The sequence below is a fragment of the Myxocyprinus asiaticus genome, chromosome 19 (assembly GCF_019703515.2).
Source record: "Myxocyprinus asiaticus isolate MX2 ecotype Aquarium Trade chromosome 19, UBuf_Myxa_2, whole genome shotgun sequence".
Lineage (NCBI taxonomy): Eukaryota > Metazoa > Chordata > Actinopteri > Cypriniformes > Catostomidae > Myxocyprinus > Myxocyprinus asiaticus.
This window is the reverse complement of record NC_059362.1, coordinates 35,569,971-35,588,305: the sequence shown is the minus strand read 5'-3', so window position 1 is coordinate 35,588,305 and position 18,335 is coordinate 35,569,971. Positions and strand designations below refer to the sequence as shown.

Here is an 18,335-nt window from a genome sequence, read left to right as displayed (position 1 = left end):
AATAATTATTAAAATTATTATAATAATAAAAATAATAATGGTCATCAACATATCTGGGCCCCGTTTCCCAATAACGATCAATTTTAGCGGTTAAGAGCATTTTCTACGAGCAAATTTTACAAACGTTCATTATTTTTTACATGTGTTTCCCAAAACTGCACTTAACATGAACGTGCGAGGATGCACTTTAAGTGCTGCTTAAGATAGTTGCTGTCCAATGTGAAGTGCTGAAATGTGACCATATAGTGCTATTCGTCATTGTAGCTTCATTATATTTGTGCGGAGTTTTACAATCATTTGTAATTTAACTTGCTAAAAAAAATAAACAATATTTTCTTTTGTTATTAACATTTTTATTGATTCATAAATTAACACAAAGAAGGCGAACTCTTGCATCTCTAGATGCAGACTTGACATTTTTTAGAATCCTAGTCCACACTCCCTCCTCCAATAACAAATTTAAATCTTCCTCCCATAATCTTTTGAGAGAATTTAAAGCTCCGTCCCCCAGACTCTGAATTAACAAGGAGTAATACACTGATGCCTCATCACCCTTCCCAAAAGCAGCAATCACAACTCCCAGAGTATCTGCCACTCTAGGGGGGTGCGTGCTACTCCCAAAAACAGTGTAGAGCAGGTGGTGCAGCTGTAAATACTTATAAAATTGAGATCTGGGAATCCCAAAATGTTGAATCAAATTTTCAAAAGATTTTAATACTCCACTCTCATATAGGTCACCAAGTGTATTAACCCCCCTCACAATCCAATCTGACCAACAGAAAGGGGACTTATTAATACATAGTTTAGGATTCAGCCATATGCTTGAGGCTACATTTAAATAAATATCCGAGTTAAACACTCTGGACACCTTTGTCCATATCGAGTGTAAATGTGAATAACGGAGTGTGACTTAACTTCTCCAAGTAGTTTGATAGAAGGGCTTTGCAGTGGCGAGATAGGGTCAAGAACGTCCTTTTCAATACAAAACCAGGGCTCTCTCAGGTGGAAGCGACCAATGAGCCAAATGTCTGAGACCGAATGCATAATAATAAAACAAAATCTTAGGTAGGCCTAGCCCACCTTTGTCAATCGGCCTATGTAACTTGTTGAAATGTAACCTGGGACGTTTTCCATTCAAAATGAAGGACTTCGCTTTAAGTAAGAGAGGGGGACATCTACAGGGAGAGATGGTAGTAGGTAGATTAATTTTGGAATACAATTCACTTTAATAACATTAACCTTCCAAATTATCGATAAATGTAATGAAGCCCACCTACCCACATCGCTCGAAAACCATTTTATTAAAGGACCAAAATTAACTCTGACTAAATCAAATACATTTGCTGGGAATAAAATGCCCAAATACTTAATGCCCTGTTTGGGCCATTGAAAGGCGCCTGGTTGAAAAGCCGTTACTGGGCAGTACGCAGTCAGAGTTAAAGCTTCGGATTCAGACCAATTAACTCTGTATCCTGAAAATTTAGAAAAGGAGTTGATAATCCTGTGGAGGCTAGGCTTAGATCTAGTGGGGTTGGAAACAAATAATAAAATATCATCTGCGTAAAGTAAAAGCTTATGCTCCACACCTCCCGCCATCACCACTGGAAAATCATCCTCCTTTCTATCATGGCTGCTAAAGGTTCCAGGGCAAGACAGAACAATAATGGGGAAAGAGGGCAACCCTGCCAAGTGCCCCTATCCAGAGTAAAATAATCTTAAATTAATCCATTTGTTTGTACCGCCACTACAGGGTGTCTATAAAGTAACTTAATCCATCCAATAAAAGTATTTTCGAACCCATATATTTCCAAAATCTTAAAAAGATAATCCCATTTTACCACATCAAATGCCTTTTTGGCATCAAGTGAGATGGCAGCCTGATGGAGCCTGATCATTCGCCACTGACCACATGATATTAATGAAACACCTAATGTTGTCAGAAGAGCTGCGGCCCCTAATAAACCCCACCTGATCTATATGTATAAGAGATGTCATAACTTTACTTAATCGGTTAGCCAGAATTTTTGCCAAAATGTTTACATCTAGCTGGATCAGGGAAATTGGACAGTAACTTTTACACTCGCTTGGATCTTTGTCCTTTTTAAGAATCAGACTGATCCGGGCTTGTGTCATGGTTGGCGGAAGCTTTCCATTCTTTAATGATTCCTGTAGTATAAGATCTAAAAAATTCAGCGGCAAAGCCATCTGGCCCCGGAGCCTTGCCAGTAGGCAGGGCATTAATTACCTCGCCAAGCTCCTCCAAGGTAATCTCAGAATCAAGAGAATTTTTTTGCTTAGTCGTCAGTTTAGAGAGTTTCTAATTTCTAATTCCTTCATCAGTAGACGAAGACGTGGAACTATAAAGATCAAGACAGAATTCTTTAAAAGCATTATTAATATCAATGGCCGAGGTAAATATTTCACCACCACCAGATTTCACTGAGGGAATGGTTGAAAAAGACTCTCTCTGCTTTATATATCTAGCCAAAAGCTTCCCTGCTTTGTCCCCCAACTCAAAGTATGACTGTCTTGCCCTGAATAACCAAAACTCCACTTTCCGCAACAAAATAGTATTATATCTGTATTTCAAACGGGTCAGTTCTCTGAGGCCATCAGACGACATTTGGCGCTTCAGCTCTGCCTCTGTACTTTTAATATTCCCTTCCAACTCCACGAGTTCTCTTGCTTTGGATTTTTTGTTGAATGAGGCATACTGCATGATCCAACCCCTAAGAACCATCTTAAGTGCCTCCCAAGCCACGCCCACAGAGGATACTGAGGACCAGTTGGTCTCCATATAAACATTGATTTCAGTCTTTAACATTTGTTGAAAATCAGGATTTTGCAAAAGAGATACACTGAAGAGCCAACTATATGATTTCTTTTTCTCCGTATTTGGCAACACTTCTAAACTTACAAGGGCGTGATCTGAGACTAACATATTTCCAGTTGAGCAGTCAACAACAGATGAAATGAGGGACTTAGATATAAAAAATAAAAAAAATCTATTCTAGAATAAATCTTATGGACTGATGAAAAAAATGTATAGTCCCTACCAGATGCGTTCAAAAGTCTCCAAATATCTGTAAGACCAAGATTTTTACACATCCTGTGAAGCGTCAATGTTGCTCTAGGGGGCTTACACACTTTTGCTTCACTATGATCAAGGACTGAATCCATCAAAAGATTAAAGTCTCCTCCCAATATTATATCATGAGGGGTGCCAGCAGCTTGCAACATCCCTTCATGATCTATAAATAAGCTTTGATCATCAGCGTTAGGTGCATAAATATTAGCCAAAATCAACCTTTGCCCCTGAATTTCTCCTAAAACAATAATGACTCTTCCTAATTTATCTTTACTCTGTTTGAGACATTTGAATTGTAGGTGTTTATTTATCAGTATAATGATTCCTCTACTCTTACTTGAGCCAGCACTAAAGAAAACATGTCCACCCCATATCTTCCTAAATTTTTCAGCTTCTTGTGGGGAAAGATGTGTTTCTTGAAGAAACACTATATCATATTTCTTACACTTAAGAAAAGAAATAACCTTCCTTCTTTTTATGGGGTGCCCCAACCCATTCACATTCCATGTGGAGAGAGATAATCCACTCATATTAACAATTGACATATTGATATAATAGAAAAAATAAATTGTGTTTCAAAAACAAGATTATAAAGACCACATTCCCCAATAGAGCATCAATAAAACCCCAAACTTCCCCCCAAACAAAACAAACAGAAAAAAGAAAAACGTGCGCATTAACCCAGCGCACGACAGCTCCAACCGGCGTCAATCCCTCTAAACTCAAAAGGTCCATTTACGCCTACGAGAACCCCTGCGACAACTTTGCCATCAGATTGCTCAAGTCCGGTGCTTCTGCACAAATTTTGTGTAGCACAATTACATAACAGAAAATACTTTGTAAAACAGACCCCAGCCAACAGGCAGAATAAACAAAAGAACATGTAGATTCATTCACAGAACTCGAAGGTGTGTTCCTCCACAAAACAAACTCCAGCTGATATAAAGCCGTTCAGTTTCCTCAGACAGACAATTGTTCAGTGAGCCGGCTTTTATGAGTGCAGCAGATGACAAAATCATTCCAATGTCTCGGCCAAAACTCCGGCCAACAGGAGGCATAAGCACTAAGAATGAACAGATTCATCCACAATTGTCCTGAAGCAATGTTATTCCACAAAACAAGCTCCAGATGCTGGGAGGAACCAGCACAAAAAGAAACAAAACAGGCATCCCAGTTCCTCGGATGATCAAGAGCCAAATTCACTCGGAGGCCGCGAAAAAAAACAAAACAAATCACGACTTACTCAGCCTGTCAACACAAAGACGTCATTATGTAAGCATGTAGATATTTTGTGGTCATCGATAGTGTCCATTCTCAATCTGGCTGGGAATTTCAGTGTAAAAACTATCGTCTGTCAATGCAAAAGTTTCTTGAAGGAAGTGTCATTCCACAAAACAAACTTCAGCCGCTAGGCGGAGCCAACACAAAAAGAAACAAAAATGGCGCCAAGCTTCCTCAGACAATCGAGTCACTGAACAATGAGTCAGTCCACTAATATAAGAAACATCAAATGGCTTATTCACAATGTATTTAGGAAGGCGAGTGCCTGTTTGGGACATGTAAATACTTTGCTGTCGTCCCTGGTGTGTATTCTCAGTTTGGCCGGAAACATCATTGCAAAAGCGATCTTCCGTTGATGTAAGAGTTTCTTACATTCCTTGAACCGATCGCGTTTCTCTCTTCGAACTCACAAAGTCCGGGAACAAGAAAATATTGTGACTCCTCCAAGAAAGCTTTCCTTTGCTCCTCGCCTGGCGCAACACAAGATCTTTATTGGATGGTCTCAGAAATTTGGCCAGAATTGATCTGCTCTCTCAGCAGATCTGCAAGCAGGGACTCTGTGAGCTCGCTTGATTTCCAGTTTATGGCCTGTTATGTCGAGCAGACTCGAGAAGAGCTCATCAAGGAATTTCACCATATCTCTGCCCTCTTCATGTTCAGGAATTCCAACAATCCGTATGTTATTCCTTTAGCTCATATTTTTGAAATATTCCAGTTTTTCCAAAATGCATTCCAAGTCTGTTTTGGATGCGGGCGGATTAGCGGATAATTCCCTTTCCAATGACTCCAGATAATCGATCCATTTCTCAACATCTGCCACTCTTGTGACTAACTCAGAGAATTTTGTTTCCATCACCGTAATCGATCGACATATTACAGCAAGATCCTCCAAGTCAGCAACAACCTTCGTCAGCATCACCGAGATGTTGGACAGTTGACGCTGAATTTCTTCTCCTGACGTGCCTTCCAAATCGAGTCCCCAGCTCACAGTCCCATCAAAGGCCTCAGCTTGAACACATAAGTGTCTTTTAATGTCTCCAGAGTCTGAGGATTTTTACTTCTTTGCCATGTTTACCTCAAAGAGCAAATATGTAACTGGTAAATCTCACCGGATTATGACATGAAAATATAAAAAAAAAACTAGCAAAGTGCGCAGAGCTAGTCACTCACATGGCGTCACCATGAAGTTAAAAATATTTTCGTAAATATTTGACCTAATTAACTACATGTTTACATATTGTTTTACAATAATTTTGTGCAGAACAATCAATTTATTTTACACAATCTGCTTCCATAATCAGGTGTGGATTTGTAATATTTCGTTTTCACACATTCCTGTCTGAATAAAAGCTTACAGGATTAGTGAAGACAGTGGAGGCCCTGTGTATGATCCTTCTTATTACAAGCATTCATTTAATATTATGAGGTTCAATGTGTTATCGCGGAGCGCAAAAAAGGAGATGTTTGGGAGATGCGCTTAGGGACATTCACCAATAAATTGGAGGTCTGCTTTTTGCTCCCAAAAGTGATAATGGTGACAACAATGCTGCAGGTGTGGTGCTACACAACTTGTAGTGCTGGCTAGAGAGCCTTTGGTGTCATAAAGGAAGAGGAGATGAGGATGAAAGTATCTGCCAAATGAATAAATGTAAATCAAGGATGATGAGCCAATATATACGGACAATTTTCATGCACGGTAGCAAGTTAATTACTTTTTTCTTCGCTCTCTAATATTAATTTATATAGTTGTCTGCATCAATCATGCCACCACTTTGTTGTTACCAACTAGTCCACACAAGTAACTTTATTTGTTTACTAATTAATATCTATTTTATGCATTTCATTATTATCATTATTATTATTATTATTATTATTATTATTATTATTATTATTAGACTTGTCTGTTCAAATAAAAATAAATAAAACACATATATCCTGATATTAAAGTCTCAGCATAAAGTGTACCTATTGGTATTTAAATTGTATGAAGTGTAATTTCCCGACTGTCCTGCAGGTGTCTGCATAAGTCTGCTGTATGTGCTAACGATGCTCTTAGCACTGTACGATTACTCCAGAGCACTTGGAAATCTACCAGCATTTTCAAGAGCTACTTAAGTTACAATGCTTTTGGGAAACTGGGTGCAAAACTAAGATTAATCGTAAATTGGATTCTACAATCTACTTAGATTTACGATGCTTTTGGGAAACGAGGTCCAGACTGAAATGTGGCATAATGTAAAATTTTGCATTATGGTAATGATTTATTACCATGTTGAGTTTTTTTTTTTTTTTCTTTGACTATTGTCGAGTTCCAAATAAAGAGAAAATTATATAAGAGGAAGTATTTAATTCACTTCCTGGATTATCCAAAAATAGGCTTTACAATATGGTTATTTAATATATAAATCATTTTTTAAATTATTTTTTTTCATTACTATACTGTGGTATATGCCACGTCAGGAAAGTTTAAACCTCCGTGGCAGCGAAGCACTCAAATCATTGGGATGGTGTCAGGCTGTGCATTTGTGGCATCAACTAAAGGGTTTGCTGATGCTTCATGTAAATATTTTTACTGGACATTGTGTCGGACCATGTTTGAATTTGTCCGACATTAGGACATTTTAACAGTCAAAACAGAAACCTTGTACATGATCTATTCCTTTAAACATCTTTTGAAATGTTGATATCATCTTAACAAAATCTGTAATTTTATCTAACAGGATGTAATATTTTAGAGTGAGAAAAGTAATACTACAAAACATAATTCATAAAATCCATTGCTAACACTCACTGATGTTGTTTTCCCATCAAAAATGATGACACTTCCTGCAGGATGATGTCATTAAGGAACTGGCTTCTGGTAGTGTATTTATATATGCACTCACTGAGCAATTTATTAGGAACACTATGGTCATAATAAAGTACCCGACGTGGTCCTCTGCTGTTGTAGCCCATCCGGCTTAAGGTTCGACATGTTGTGCATTCTGATATGCTATTATGCTCACTACAGTTGTACATAGTGGTTATCTGAGTTATCGTAACCTTTCTGTCAGCTCGAACCATCATGGAAATTGTCAGTTCACTACTTTCATCAACAAGGCATTTCTGTCCGCAGAATTGCCATTCACTGAATTGTATTTGTTTTGTTTTTGCCACCATTCTGAGTAAACTCTAGAGACTGTTGTGCGTGAAAATCCCACGAGATCAGCAGTTACAGAAATACTCAATCCAGCCCGTCTGGCACCAACAATCATGCCACGGTCAAAATCACTGAGATCTCATTTTTCCCCTTTCTGATGGTTGATGTGAAGATTAACTGTAGCTCTTGATCTCTATCTACATGATTTAATGTATTGCACTGCTGCAACATGATTGGCTTGTAAGGCTGGCACCAGAATGTCTACAACCAAAAGGCGCCATTTACGGTAAAAGTCAAAGAACTCTGCGAGAATCAACGTCAAAGAACTCTCTCACAAAAGCTGAAATCTACACCTGAATATCACCACGTGTGATAAATTGCAAATCGCCTTTTGCTGAAATCTTCACCTGAATATCACCACAGTGTGATAAATTGCAAATCACCTTGCTGCCCCCCCTTCTCTCTCCCCCATCTCCCCTTCAACAGCTCTGAACCAACACAAAGACACAAGATTTATATGTAAAAATATAACAAATACCATGAAAACAAAGAATGCAACTGTATGTGTTTGATAGCATTTAAGAGGTCTCTGTGCGACTGGTATAGTGGTCTCTTTCCCATGTTGATAAAACTTATGGTAACAAAGTTATAAGATCTTTGCCAAATACTGCATAATTCTGGAGGTCTATCCCCCTCCTTGACCTACAATTGAAATGATCTCCTATATGTTAACAAGGTTAAACCCCAGGACGTCAAGAACCCATTCACCCCCAAATTCTCATTGTTTAAAGGATAATACCATTTGGTACACAGTGTTTATTCTGTCTAGATATTTAAGGAAAGTTGGCAGGAAGCGCTGGGGATCTGTAAGCAGATCTTCCATGCTGTACTGCTGCATGTAGTTTTGTCAGGTATGTTTCTTTGACTTGTCTTTTATTTTTAGTAATGCTTGTTTATTCTGATCATGTGAAATTGGCTTTGATTTGAATTTCTGCAACAATGTTTTATATCCTACCTGACAAATAAATTGTTATTATTGGATTTATTCTGAATTCCTCTGAAATCATTACTGGAGCTTTAATATAGGAGGAAGCCATCTAAAGACTCTTAGTTTGAATTTGAACCACTCAGGACAACCAGGTAGGACAACCACCTAGGACAGCCGGGTAGGATTTGAATTTCATTAGACCAGGGTAGACCATACTGGAGCTTTAATATAGGAGAAACCACTCAGGACAACCGGGTAGGAGAAAGCCATTTAAAGACTCTCAGTCACTGCTCACCGCCCGTCTTAGCAAGTTGTATGTACGTGACTAAGCAGCAATATCGTCTGGTTATGAGACAAGCCAAACCAGACGATATTAGTTAACCCTACAACCGCTGACTAAGAACGGAACTGGCGATCCATTTTCGGGAGGTTTACGTAATTTAATAACGGCTGGTGTAAGTCTCCAAAGATCGAAAGGACAATGAATAGAAGAGGATTTAGAGTAATCAATAACCTAAAAATGTTAAATTAAAAGAATGATCAGAAATTAATTAGAGCTTAAATATAAATTAGAGGTCAACTTAAAATTGGAGTCAGGTTAATATAAAATTGGAGTCAGATAAAGTGAATAACGGAATCAAATGTGTGAATTAACAATAATTGCTTTACTTCAGCGCTCAGAAAAGACAGAACAATGCAGAGACCTTCAAGGGCAATTTATTGAAGTTCCACTCTGGAACGGACAGAAAATTATCCTCTTTTTACAGGCTGATTAGAGAATCGCATGAATAAGTAGGTGTACAGGTGTTCCTAATAAAGTTCTCAGTGAGTTTATATATACTGTAAACATATATACAGTATATATACACATACACTGGCAGCCAAAAACTTGGAGTAATGTACAGATTTTTGCTGTTTCGGAAGGAAATTGTTACTTTAATTCACCAAAGTATAGTCAGGACATTACTGATGTAAAAAAACAGCACCATCACTATTTGAAAAAAGTCATTTTTGAGGCCTCATTTCCAGCAGCCATCACTCCAACACCTTATCCTTGAGTAATCATGCTAAATTGCTAATTTGGTACTAGAAAATCACTTGCCATTATATCAAACACTGCTGAAAGCTATTTGGTGTGTTAAATGAAGATTAACATTGTCTTTGTGTTTGTTTTTGAGTTGCCACAGTATGCAATAGGCTGGCATGTCTTAAGGTCAATATTAGGTCAAAAATGGCAAAAAAGAAACTGCTTTCTCTAGAAACTCATCAGTCAATCATTGTTTTGAGGAATGAAGGCTATACAATGCTTGAAATTGCTGAAAAACTGAAGATTTCATACAAAGGTATACACTACAGTCTTCAAAGACAAAGGACAACTGGCTCTAACAAGGACAGAAAGAGATGTGAAAGGCCAGATGTACAACTAAACAAGAGGATAAGTACATCAGAGTCTCTAGTTTGAGAAATAGACGCCTCACATGTCCTCAGCTGACAGCTTCATTGAATTCTACCCACTCAACACCAGTTTTATGTACAACAGTAAAGAAAAGACTCAGGGGTGAAGGCCTTATGGGAAGAATTGCAAAGAAAAAGCCACTTTTGAAACAGAAAAACAAAAAGAAAAGGTTAGAGTGGGAAAAGAAACACAGACATTGGACAATAGATAAATAGAAAAGAGTGTTATGGATCTTAATCCCATTGAGCTTTTGTGGGAAAAGCAAGACTGTAAGGTACGTGAGAAGTGCCCGACAAGACAGCCACATCTATAGCAAGTGCTACAGGAAGTGTGGCGTGAAATGTCACCTGGGTATCTGGACAAACTGGTAGCTAGAATGCCAAGGATCTGCAAAGCTGTCATTGCTGAACGTGGAGGATTTTTTGACGAAAACTCTTTGAAGTAGTTTAATTTTTAATTTTTTTCAAATTGTAATAGTCATTCCCTATCTGTCACTCACTCGATGACATACGGGTATAAAAGGAGCTGGTATGCAACCACTCATTCAGATTTTCTCTTCGGAGCCGAGCGGTTGTATTCAGTGCCCTGAATTCAATTTCCTCCAAAGACGCACCTCAAAACTACTGGATTTACGGTGTATTTCAGCGTCTTCTCCCCCTCTGCACCTGTGGAGTGCAGAGAACGCCCCTGGGCGCTTCGGCAGAGCGGAAAAAAAAAGAGAGTATAGTCTAAAAGAGTATATTTTCATTCACAATAAGAGCGGCTCACACGGAACGCCTTTTTAAAGATGCCTTTCCTTTTGTGTGTTATTCCTGGTTGTGGTCTTTATCTCTCCGCTTCAGACAGCCACGATCACTGTCTTACGTGTCTGGGCGCTGCCCACACAGAGACATCGTTCATGGATGGGTCATGTCCTCCCTCTCCCTCAAAAGAGTGGTTTTCTCGTTTCATGAGTCACATGTCCGGTGTGCATGGCCATCGTCATGACCACCTTCCACCGTCCCATTTTTGCAGGTATGGTGCTCCAGCAGTGGACCCCCTGCCCCTGTGCGCCCAGCTCAGAAAGACTACCCTCCTGACTGCGCTCACTTCCATCAAGAGGGTAGAGGACCTGCAGGCGTTCTCTGTCAGTGAATCGTGCCTGGATTTTGGTCCGGGTTACTCTCAAGTGATCCTGAGACCCCGACCGGGCTATGTGCCCAAGGTTCCCACGACCCCTTATAGGGATCAGGTGGTGAACCTGCAAGCGCTGCCCCAGGAGGAGGCAGACCCAGCCTTGGTGTTGCTGTGTCCGGCGCGAGCTTTACGCATCTATTTGGATCGCACGCAGAGCTTTAGAAGTTCTGAGCAGCTCTTTGTCTGCTTTGGTGGACAGTGGAAAGGAAGCGCTATCTCCAAACAGAGGATCGCCCACTGGGTCATTGACGCCATCATGATAGCATATCAGGCTCAGGATGTGCTACCCTCTGCGGGGTTACAAGCCCACTCTACCAGGAGTGTGGCAGCCTCCTGGGCCCTGGCCAGTGGCGCCTCTTTGGCAGAAATCTGCCGAGCAGTGGGCTGGGCAGCACCCAACACATTTTCAAGGTTCTACAATCTCCGGGTTGAGCAGGTCTCGTCCTGTGTAATGGCAGGCACGAGCAGGTAAGTTCCGGGACAGCTAGCCGGGTGTACCACTTGCGCATAGCGCCTTTCCCTTCCCTTGAGGTGAAGACGTGCGCTCTTGACTCCCAGTCATGTTCACAGACTGTGATCCCTGGATGACTTTCCTCCTTAGCCCTCTGGCAATTGAGTTTGCGGAGAAACTCACTGCCGGCACAGTATGTGTGCTAATGAGGCCCTGTACTGAGGTAGGTGCTCCACATGTGCTGGTTCCCTGAAGGTGGCCCCATGTGATATCTTCCGCAAAATCATTTCCCTGTCAGTGAACTGCGTCTTCCTTGGGCAGAGGCCCCTCTGCCCCGGTCACCATGCTTTGTAGAAACTCCTCCCCCTTCGGGTAGGACCTACCATGGGACCTCTCCACATGACATACTTCCGACAAGACTCGGTAAGACCATGTGACGTATTCCACTCAAAATACCCCCCCCTTTGGGTGGGGTGTGGTCTCCGCGGTAGACACTTATGGCTCCCAGTCGGTTAACAAATTCCACTCTTTTTGGGGAGAAAAAAAGAGGAAAGAGGACCTCGGCTTGGCTAGACTGTCCCTATTGTTGGGCAGTCGACTTGTTCCTGAAGGACCGTTCGACGCTCATAAGAGCATTGGGGGAGGTTACGTGGTGGCCTGGTGCACTGGCTACGAGGCACACAGCGGTCTGGCCGTCACACACCGGCAGTTCACGTAACACAGTTCAGATAGTTGTGGCGATTTGTATAGGGACCCCTAGTGTTACTACATTGACACAACATCGAGTGAGTGACAGATAGAAAATGTCATGGTTACTTTTGTAACCTCCGTTCCCTGATGGAGGGAACAAGACACTGTGTCTCTCTTGCCACAATGCTGAACTACCCGCTGAAATGGCCGGGACCTGGTCTTGGCTCCTCAGCACAAAACCTGAATGAGTGGTTGCATACCAGCTCCTTTTATACCCATATATCCGGGGGAGTGGCATGCAAATTCCACTCCCCAATTCCCATTGGCCTTTTTTCAAAAAAGCAGAGGTGTTTAGGGCTCCCAAGAGTGACCCCTAGTGTCACTACATCGACACAACGTCTCGTTCCCTCCATCTGTAACCATGATGTTATTAATGTCCTGACTATACTCTGTGATCAGTTGAATGCCACTTTGGTGAATAAAAGTACCAATTTCTTTCCATAAGAGCAAAATCTGTACATTATTCTAAACATTTGGCCACCTGTGTGTATATATATATATATATATATATATATATATATATATATATATATATATATATAAGTTAGCTTGTCGTGCAGTAGTTTATTAATGTCTCCTCTCTCAGTCCTGTTTCATTAGAGAACTTTAGAATTGAGCACATTTTCTTGTGCCCTTGACCAGCACTCTGACGTGTTATAGTAGTGATTTATTCTCTGCCCACACTGAAGAAATTGGCATGTCATTCTGAAAAGGATGTAAGTTAAGTATATTCAATTCAAAACTACCATTCCAGTATCTCTCATCTCTCCAAAACAAGGTAATACCTCTTCTATCATAGTTTAATGAATGCTATGTTAAAGATGAAGTGTGTAAATTCTGATTCATTAAAATAATAATGATGAACAATTCCCCCTGTCTGCCATTGGTTGGACAAAAAGATTGTCCCACCACATGGAGCCAATGTTTTTATGTCGTGCTAGTACGGATGCTTTGATAGAGCCAAAGTGTTTACATTTTTCAGGGAACACAAAATAAAAATACAAATAGCTTATAATTATAGTTGTCTCTGCATAATAAACTGATTAGGAAAACGTGTTTTAACATTGAGCAAAAATGCACACTTTAGTTTTATATTAGCACCTGGAAGGTGATAACATCAAAAAACAGCCAAATGCAATGCTCAAAGAGACAAAAGTTGAGCAATTAAATAAAACTATCATCAAATATTTACCAAATAATTTACTTTATGAAGAATGTTATGAACAAGCCTAATAGGATAATATTACAGTCTTGGCTGGTTGTGGTAATTCAGCAATTCATTGCACGAGGTAATGTGCACCAGCCCTCAATGGATGAGATCTTTGAAACTGAGCCCAAAAGGATCTTGAGGCATTAGCTGCACCTCTGGACAATCTGATGGTCAATTAGATTAATTGGCTTCTGTCTGAGTAAATATTGCTTGGAGTGAATACACTGTGTGATTCCATGTCCATTTAGCCAGTGCAGATTAAATAAAGTGAAACTTTGATTACCATACCTTTCGTGGCCTCTACTCTGGGTGCCGGGTCCTGACTTTCACACACCTGTCGCGCAGCTTTCACTCCATACTACCACTCCTCCCTTCACAGGTTCCCACCTCACTTTTATATCTTCCCCATAATTCATTGTGAGAGAAGGAAAAATTAATGGGCAGAGTTTTTCTGTGTCATTACAACAGAAGCACTCTTAAAATTCTGTGCAGATGGTGCAAACAATAAATGGCACTCACATTATGGATTTAAGAATTGCTCAAGGAGTGAGAGTGTTATTCGTGAGATTGCAGGGTCAGTTACTTATCACAAATGTAATTGTTTAGTGACATTTTATGGTGATCTATTAATTCGAAAGTAGTGACCCATGTTCGCGCTTTGTGCAATTTTCCTGAAAATTTTGTTTGTACCAAACTTTGTAAATTGTCATTTTGGTTTTAATTGCCATTTAGCTGCTGATGTTTATTCAGGTCAGCTTCATGTAATATCAAGAACAGCCCTTTCAGAGCAACCTGGGACTAAGTGCCTAGCTTAGTGTACTTGATGATAAAAAAGCAAAATTGTGATGTCAGTACCTCTCTGCTAAGTATTTGGGATTGAGCTTTATATTCTTTGTATTAGCAGGTTAAACTTAAAGCCACGTACCATCTTCATCTTGCAGATGAATTCACACACGCTAATGGACTTGTTCTGCCTCTTCATAAAGCTAAAATCAGGGAAAGCCAGTCCATCTAACTCATTACATTGGTGTAATCCTTTGTGTTTAATTAGGTTTTTCTCCGTCTCTGTCAGGTCAATGTAAATGTATGATTTTGTAGAAAGAGGTAAGGGAGTAGCTTTTGTGACATTCTTGACAGCGGGAGAGGGTGTGTAGAGATGAGCCATGATGATGTCCTTGATGCCGAGTAAAATATTTAGTAGATGGATGAATGTAAAATGTATTAATATGTTCAAAGTCAAAAGTGTGCACACAGACTGGATCTGTTGTATCAGCTTGAGTGCTCAGAATATGCATTAGGTGGATGGTAGAAGACTAATCTGAATTGCAGTTTAGATTACAACTGTTAACTAATGCTTAATGATCAGCTCATAAGTTTTCTTTTCAAGTTTTTCAATACCAATGTATAGTAAGCAGAGTGGCAATATAATGTTGATATACAGGTAGTATAAAACAATTAAATGATGGCTGATGTGATTTACACAAAATTTCTTAAATTGAATGCACTTTTTTACACTTAAATGTTTGTGTGAAGTTTTACTCTTTATTGCTGTTGTTTTAATTTTTCATTCAATTTATACAGTATTTTTAATTTAGTATATTTTTAATACTTTTATTTGTGTGTGAAGCGCTTTGAGCTACACTTGATTTTTTTCTTAGTCACAGTTATAACTGGTGGGAAACTACCAAGTCAAATTTTGCACTTTTCTTAATAAGACCCAATAGGAAATTGCAAACAATAAAATAACATAATTTTATATTGTTTACTAAGTTGCAGTTGTGTGTGGGTTGGGGGGGATGGAAATTATATACCAAGAATAATTGCATATTTCTTTTGAATTTTACTTTGTTTCATTTTTTGTAACAATACTTTGAAATCTGCAATTTTATAATGGGTGTCAACCAATAGCCTGTTCAAAAATGAGACTCTGTGTTTTCCATTGGTCACAATTGATACACTTATTTGTTTATTTGTCCTGTGAGCATGATTTATATAAGTCAGAGCAATCATATTAATGTATCATCAATAGACAGGTATGTACCAAATATGGTAGTTGTATGTGTATTATATCACGTTTTACTTGCTTCCTTTTATGATATTTTTACACAGATGTATCTATCTTTAAATTACTATTTACACCTCCCACGTAAAAACGTTCACATGAAATCAAGACAGTCTGAACTTTCTTATATAGTTGACAACTCTGTGTAAAATACATCAACAACTGTTTGTAGACCCTGCAAATGACAATGATGATGTATTTCTATGATGATGCTGTGAAATAGCTCCATAAAGTAACAACTGCACATTCTCACTTTTTACCGTGAATTATACTAGATTGTATTCATGCTGAGATTGTTCATGCTGTGTAATCTATCTTTTCAGGGCATGGAACAAAGGGTGTGTTCGAGCTTCTGGCAGGCTGGAGAAGAACCAGAGAGAGTTTACCCTTCAAAGAACGAGTAGCAGATGCATTTGCCGATGTGATGGTGTGCTACACCATGACCAGCTCCCTCTATATCATCACTTTCGGCATGGGCGCCAGCCCTTTCACCAACATTGAATCAGTGAAGGTCTTTTGCCAGAGTATGTGTGTAGCAATCCTGGTGAACTACTTCTATGTGTTCTCATTCTACGGCTCCTGTCTGGTGTTTGCTGGGCAGCTAGAGCAAAACCGCTATCACAGCGTCTTCTGCTGCAAGATACCCTCAGTGGAGTATCTCGACCGCCAGCCCACTTGGTTTAAGACCATGATGAGCGATGGCCATGACCTCTCTACGCACCACGATAGTGCTCCATACCAGAACCACTTCATTCAGCACTTTCTGAGGGAGCATTACACCGAATGGATTACCAACACCTATGTCAAGCCTTTTGTGGTGATCCTCTACCTGATTTATGCCTCCTTTTCTTTCATGGGATGTTTACAAATCAGAGACGGCTCAAATATAATTAATCTGCTAGCTAGTAATTCGCCCAGTGTGTCATTCGCCCTGACCCAACAGAAGTACTTCAGCAACTACAGTCCAGTGATTGGGTTTTACATCTACGAACCCATCGAATATTGGAACTCGACAGTTCAGGAGCACCTCAAGACGCTAGGGCAGGGCTTTAATAAGATTTCATGGATTGATAATTACTTTCACTATTTGAGGGTCGTGAATATCAGCGCGTCAACAAAAAGTGATTTTATTAACATTCTAAAGACTTCTTTTCTTAGGAGCCCAGAGTACCAACACTTTGTCGACGACATTATTTTCTCCAAGAATGGAGATGAGTATGACATTATCGCATCCAAGATGTACTTGGTAGCCAGAACAACTGAGAAAACCAGGGAGGAAGTTGTAGAGCTGCTAGAAAGACTTCGACCTCTCTCCCTCATCAACAGTATCAAGTTCATTGTTTTCAACCCAACTTTTGTGTTCATGGATCGCTACAGTTCCTCCATCATCTCCCCTATCCTGACATCAGGCTTTAGCATATTGACAATTCTCATCCTCACCTTCTTTCTCGTCATTAAACCACTGGGGAACTTCTGGTTGATTTTGACCGTCACCTCCGTGGAGCTGGGCGTCCTGGGTCTCATGACGCTCTGGAATGTAGACATGGACAGCATCTCTATCCTGTGCCTTATTTATACTCTCAACTTTGCCATGGATCACTGTGCCCCCCACCTCTACACTTTTGTACTGGCCACTGAGCACACGCGGACTCAGTGCATCAAGATCTCATTGGAGGATCATGGGGCCGCCATTCTGCAGAACACCTCATGTTTTGTGATTGGAATAATGCCCCTTCTCTTTGTGCCTTCAAACTTGACCTATACACTGTTCAAGTGCTCTCTTCTCACCGCCGGCTGCACAGTGCTACACTGTTTTGTCATCCTACCAGTGTTTTTGACTTTCTTCCCACCCTCTAAAAAGCGGCACAAGAAAAAGAAACGGGCCAAGCGGAAAGAGCGGGAAAGGGAGAGGGAACGGGAGAGGGAGAGAGAGGAAATCGAGTGCATCGAAGTCAGGGAAAACCCTGATCACGTGACCAATGTTTGAAAGGCATGTGTGTGCACGGAGGTGGTAAGAAAGCAGGTCCTGTCCACTAGGGGACAACTGATGCAGCACTTCACAGGTCCAGAAGTGTCTAAGATGAGGCACTCTCTCCACTGGGACGACACTCTCAGCCCCAGTAATCAACAGCAGTGCTGTCCAGAGTAACAAACCTTCTCACTTGTCTCTTGTGCACCCTTCATCCAGAACAGTGTATAACATCTGCAGCTGCTACCTTAACCTTTCCTCAGAAGGTTGTCTACATATTAAAATACTTAAAAATACCTAAAATGAAGACCTATGTTAAGATTTTTCCCTCCAAAAACATTAACTTTAGCATGACTCTAAGCAGGTTGTTTGCCACATGAATCAAGAAATTCTTATTTCTAGATCTAGATGCGTTTTTGATATGCAAGTGTGATATGCATATCTCTAGCGGTATTCCCAAGGGTTTTCATACTATATATTTTGTAAGAGCAGAATATCACAACCAGAAATACTTGTGCTCTCGTTCAGCACCAACACGACTCCTTTTGTTCAGTTCGTGTTTTTTTCTAAGTGTTATGCACCTCACGTTCTCCAAGCCCTGTGCTTACATAATTAATCAAGATCAATTCTGTTTAAAAATTACTATTGGAAGAATAGTATCAAATGGAAGTAGCAATTTTTAGTGTCCATCAAATTATGCAACACTCTCCAACAAATAACAGCTGGGATGCATTGAATACAAATGTCCTGTATCAAATCTAATAG

The 18,335-nt window shown here is 40.0% G+C and overlaps 1 protein-coding gene across 1 annotated transcript in view; it reads left to right on the top strand.

Annotated features, from left to right (window-relative positions):
* LOC127456758 (patched domain-containing protein 1-like) overlaps window positions 1-17,588 on the top strand; it is a 40,084-nt gene extending 22,496 nt beyond the window's left edge. Inside the window, exon 3 of the mRNA XM_051725329.1 lies at window positions 15,925-17,588. Coding sequence (XP_051581289.1) covers window positions 15,925-17,588 — 1,664 coding nt within the window. The remainder of the gene's footprint in view (window positions 1-15,924) is intronic.
* The last annotated feature ends 747 nt before the right edge of the window (window positions 17,589-18,335 follow it).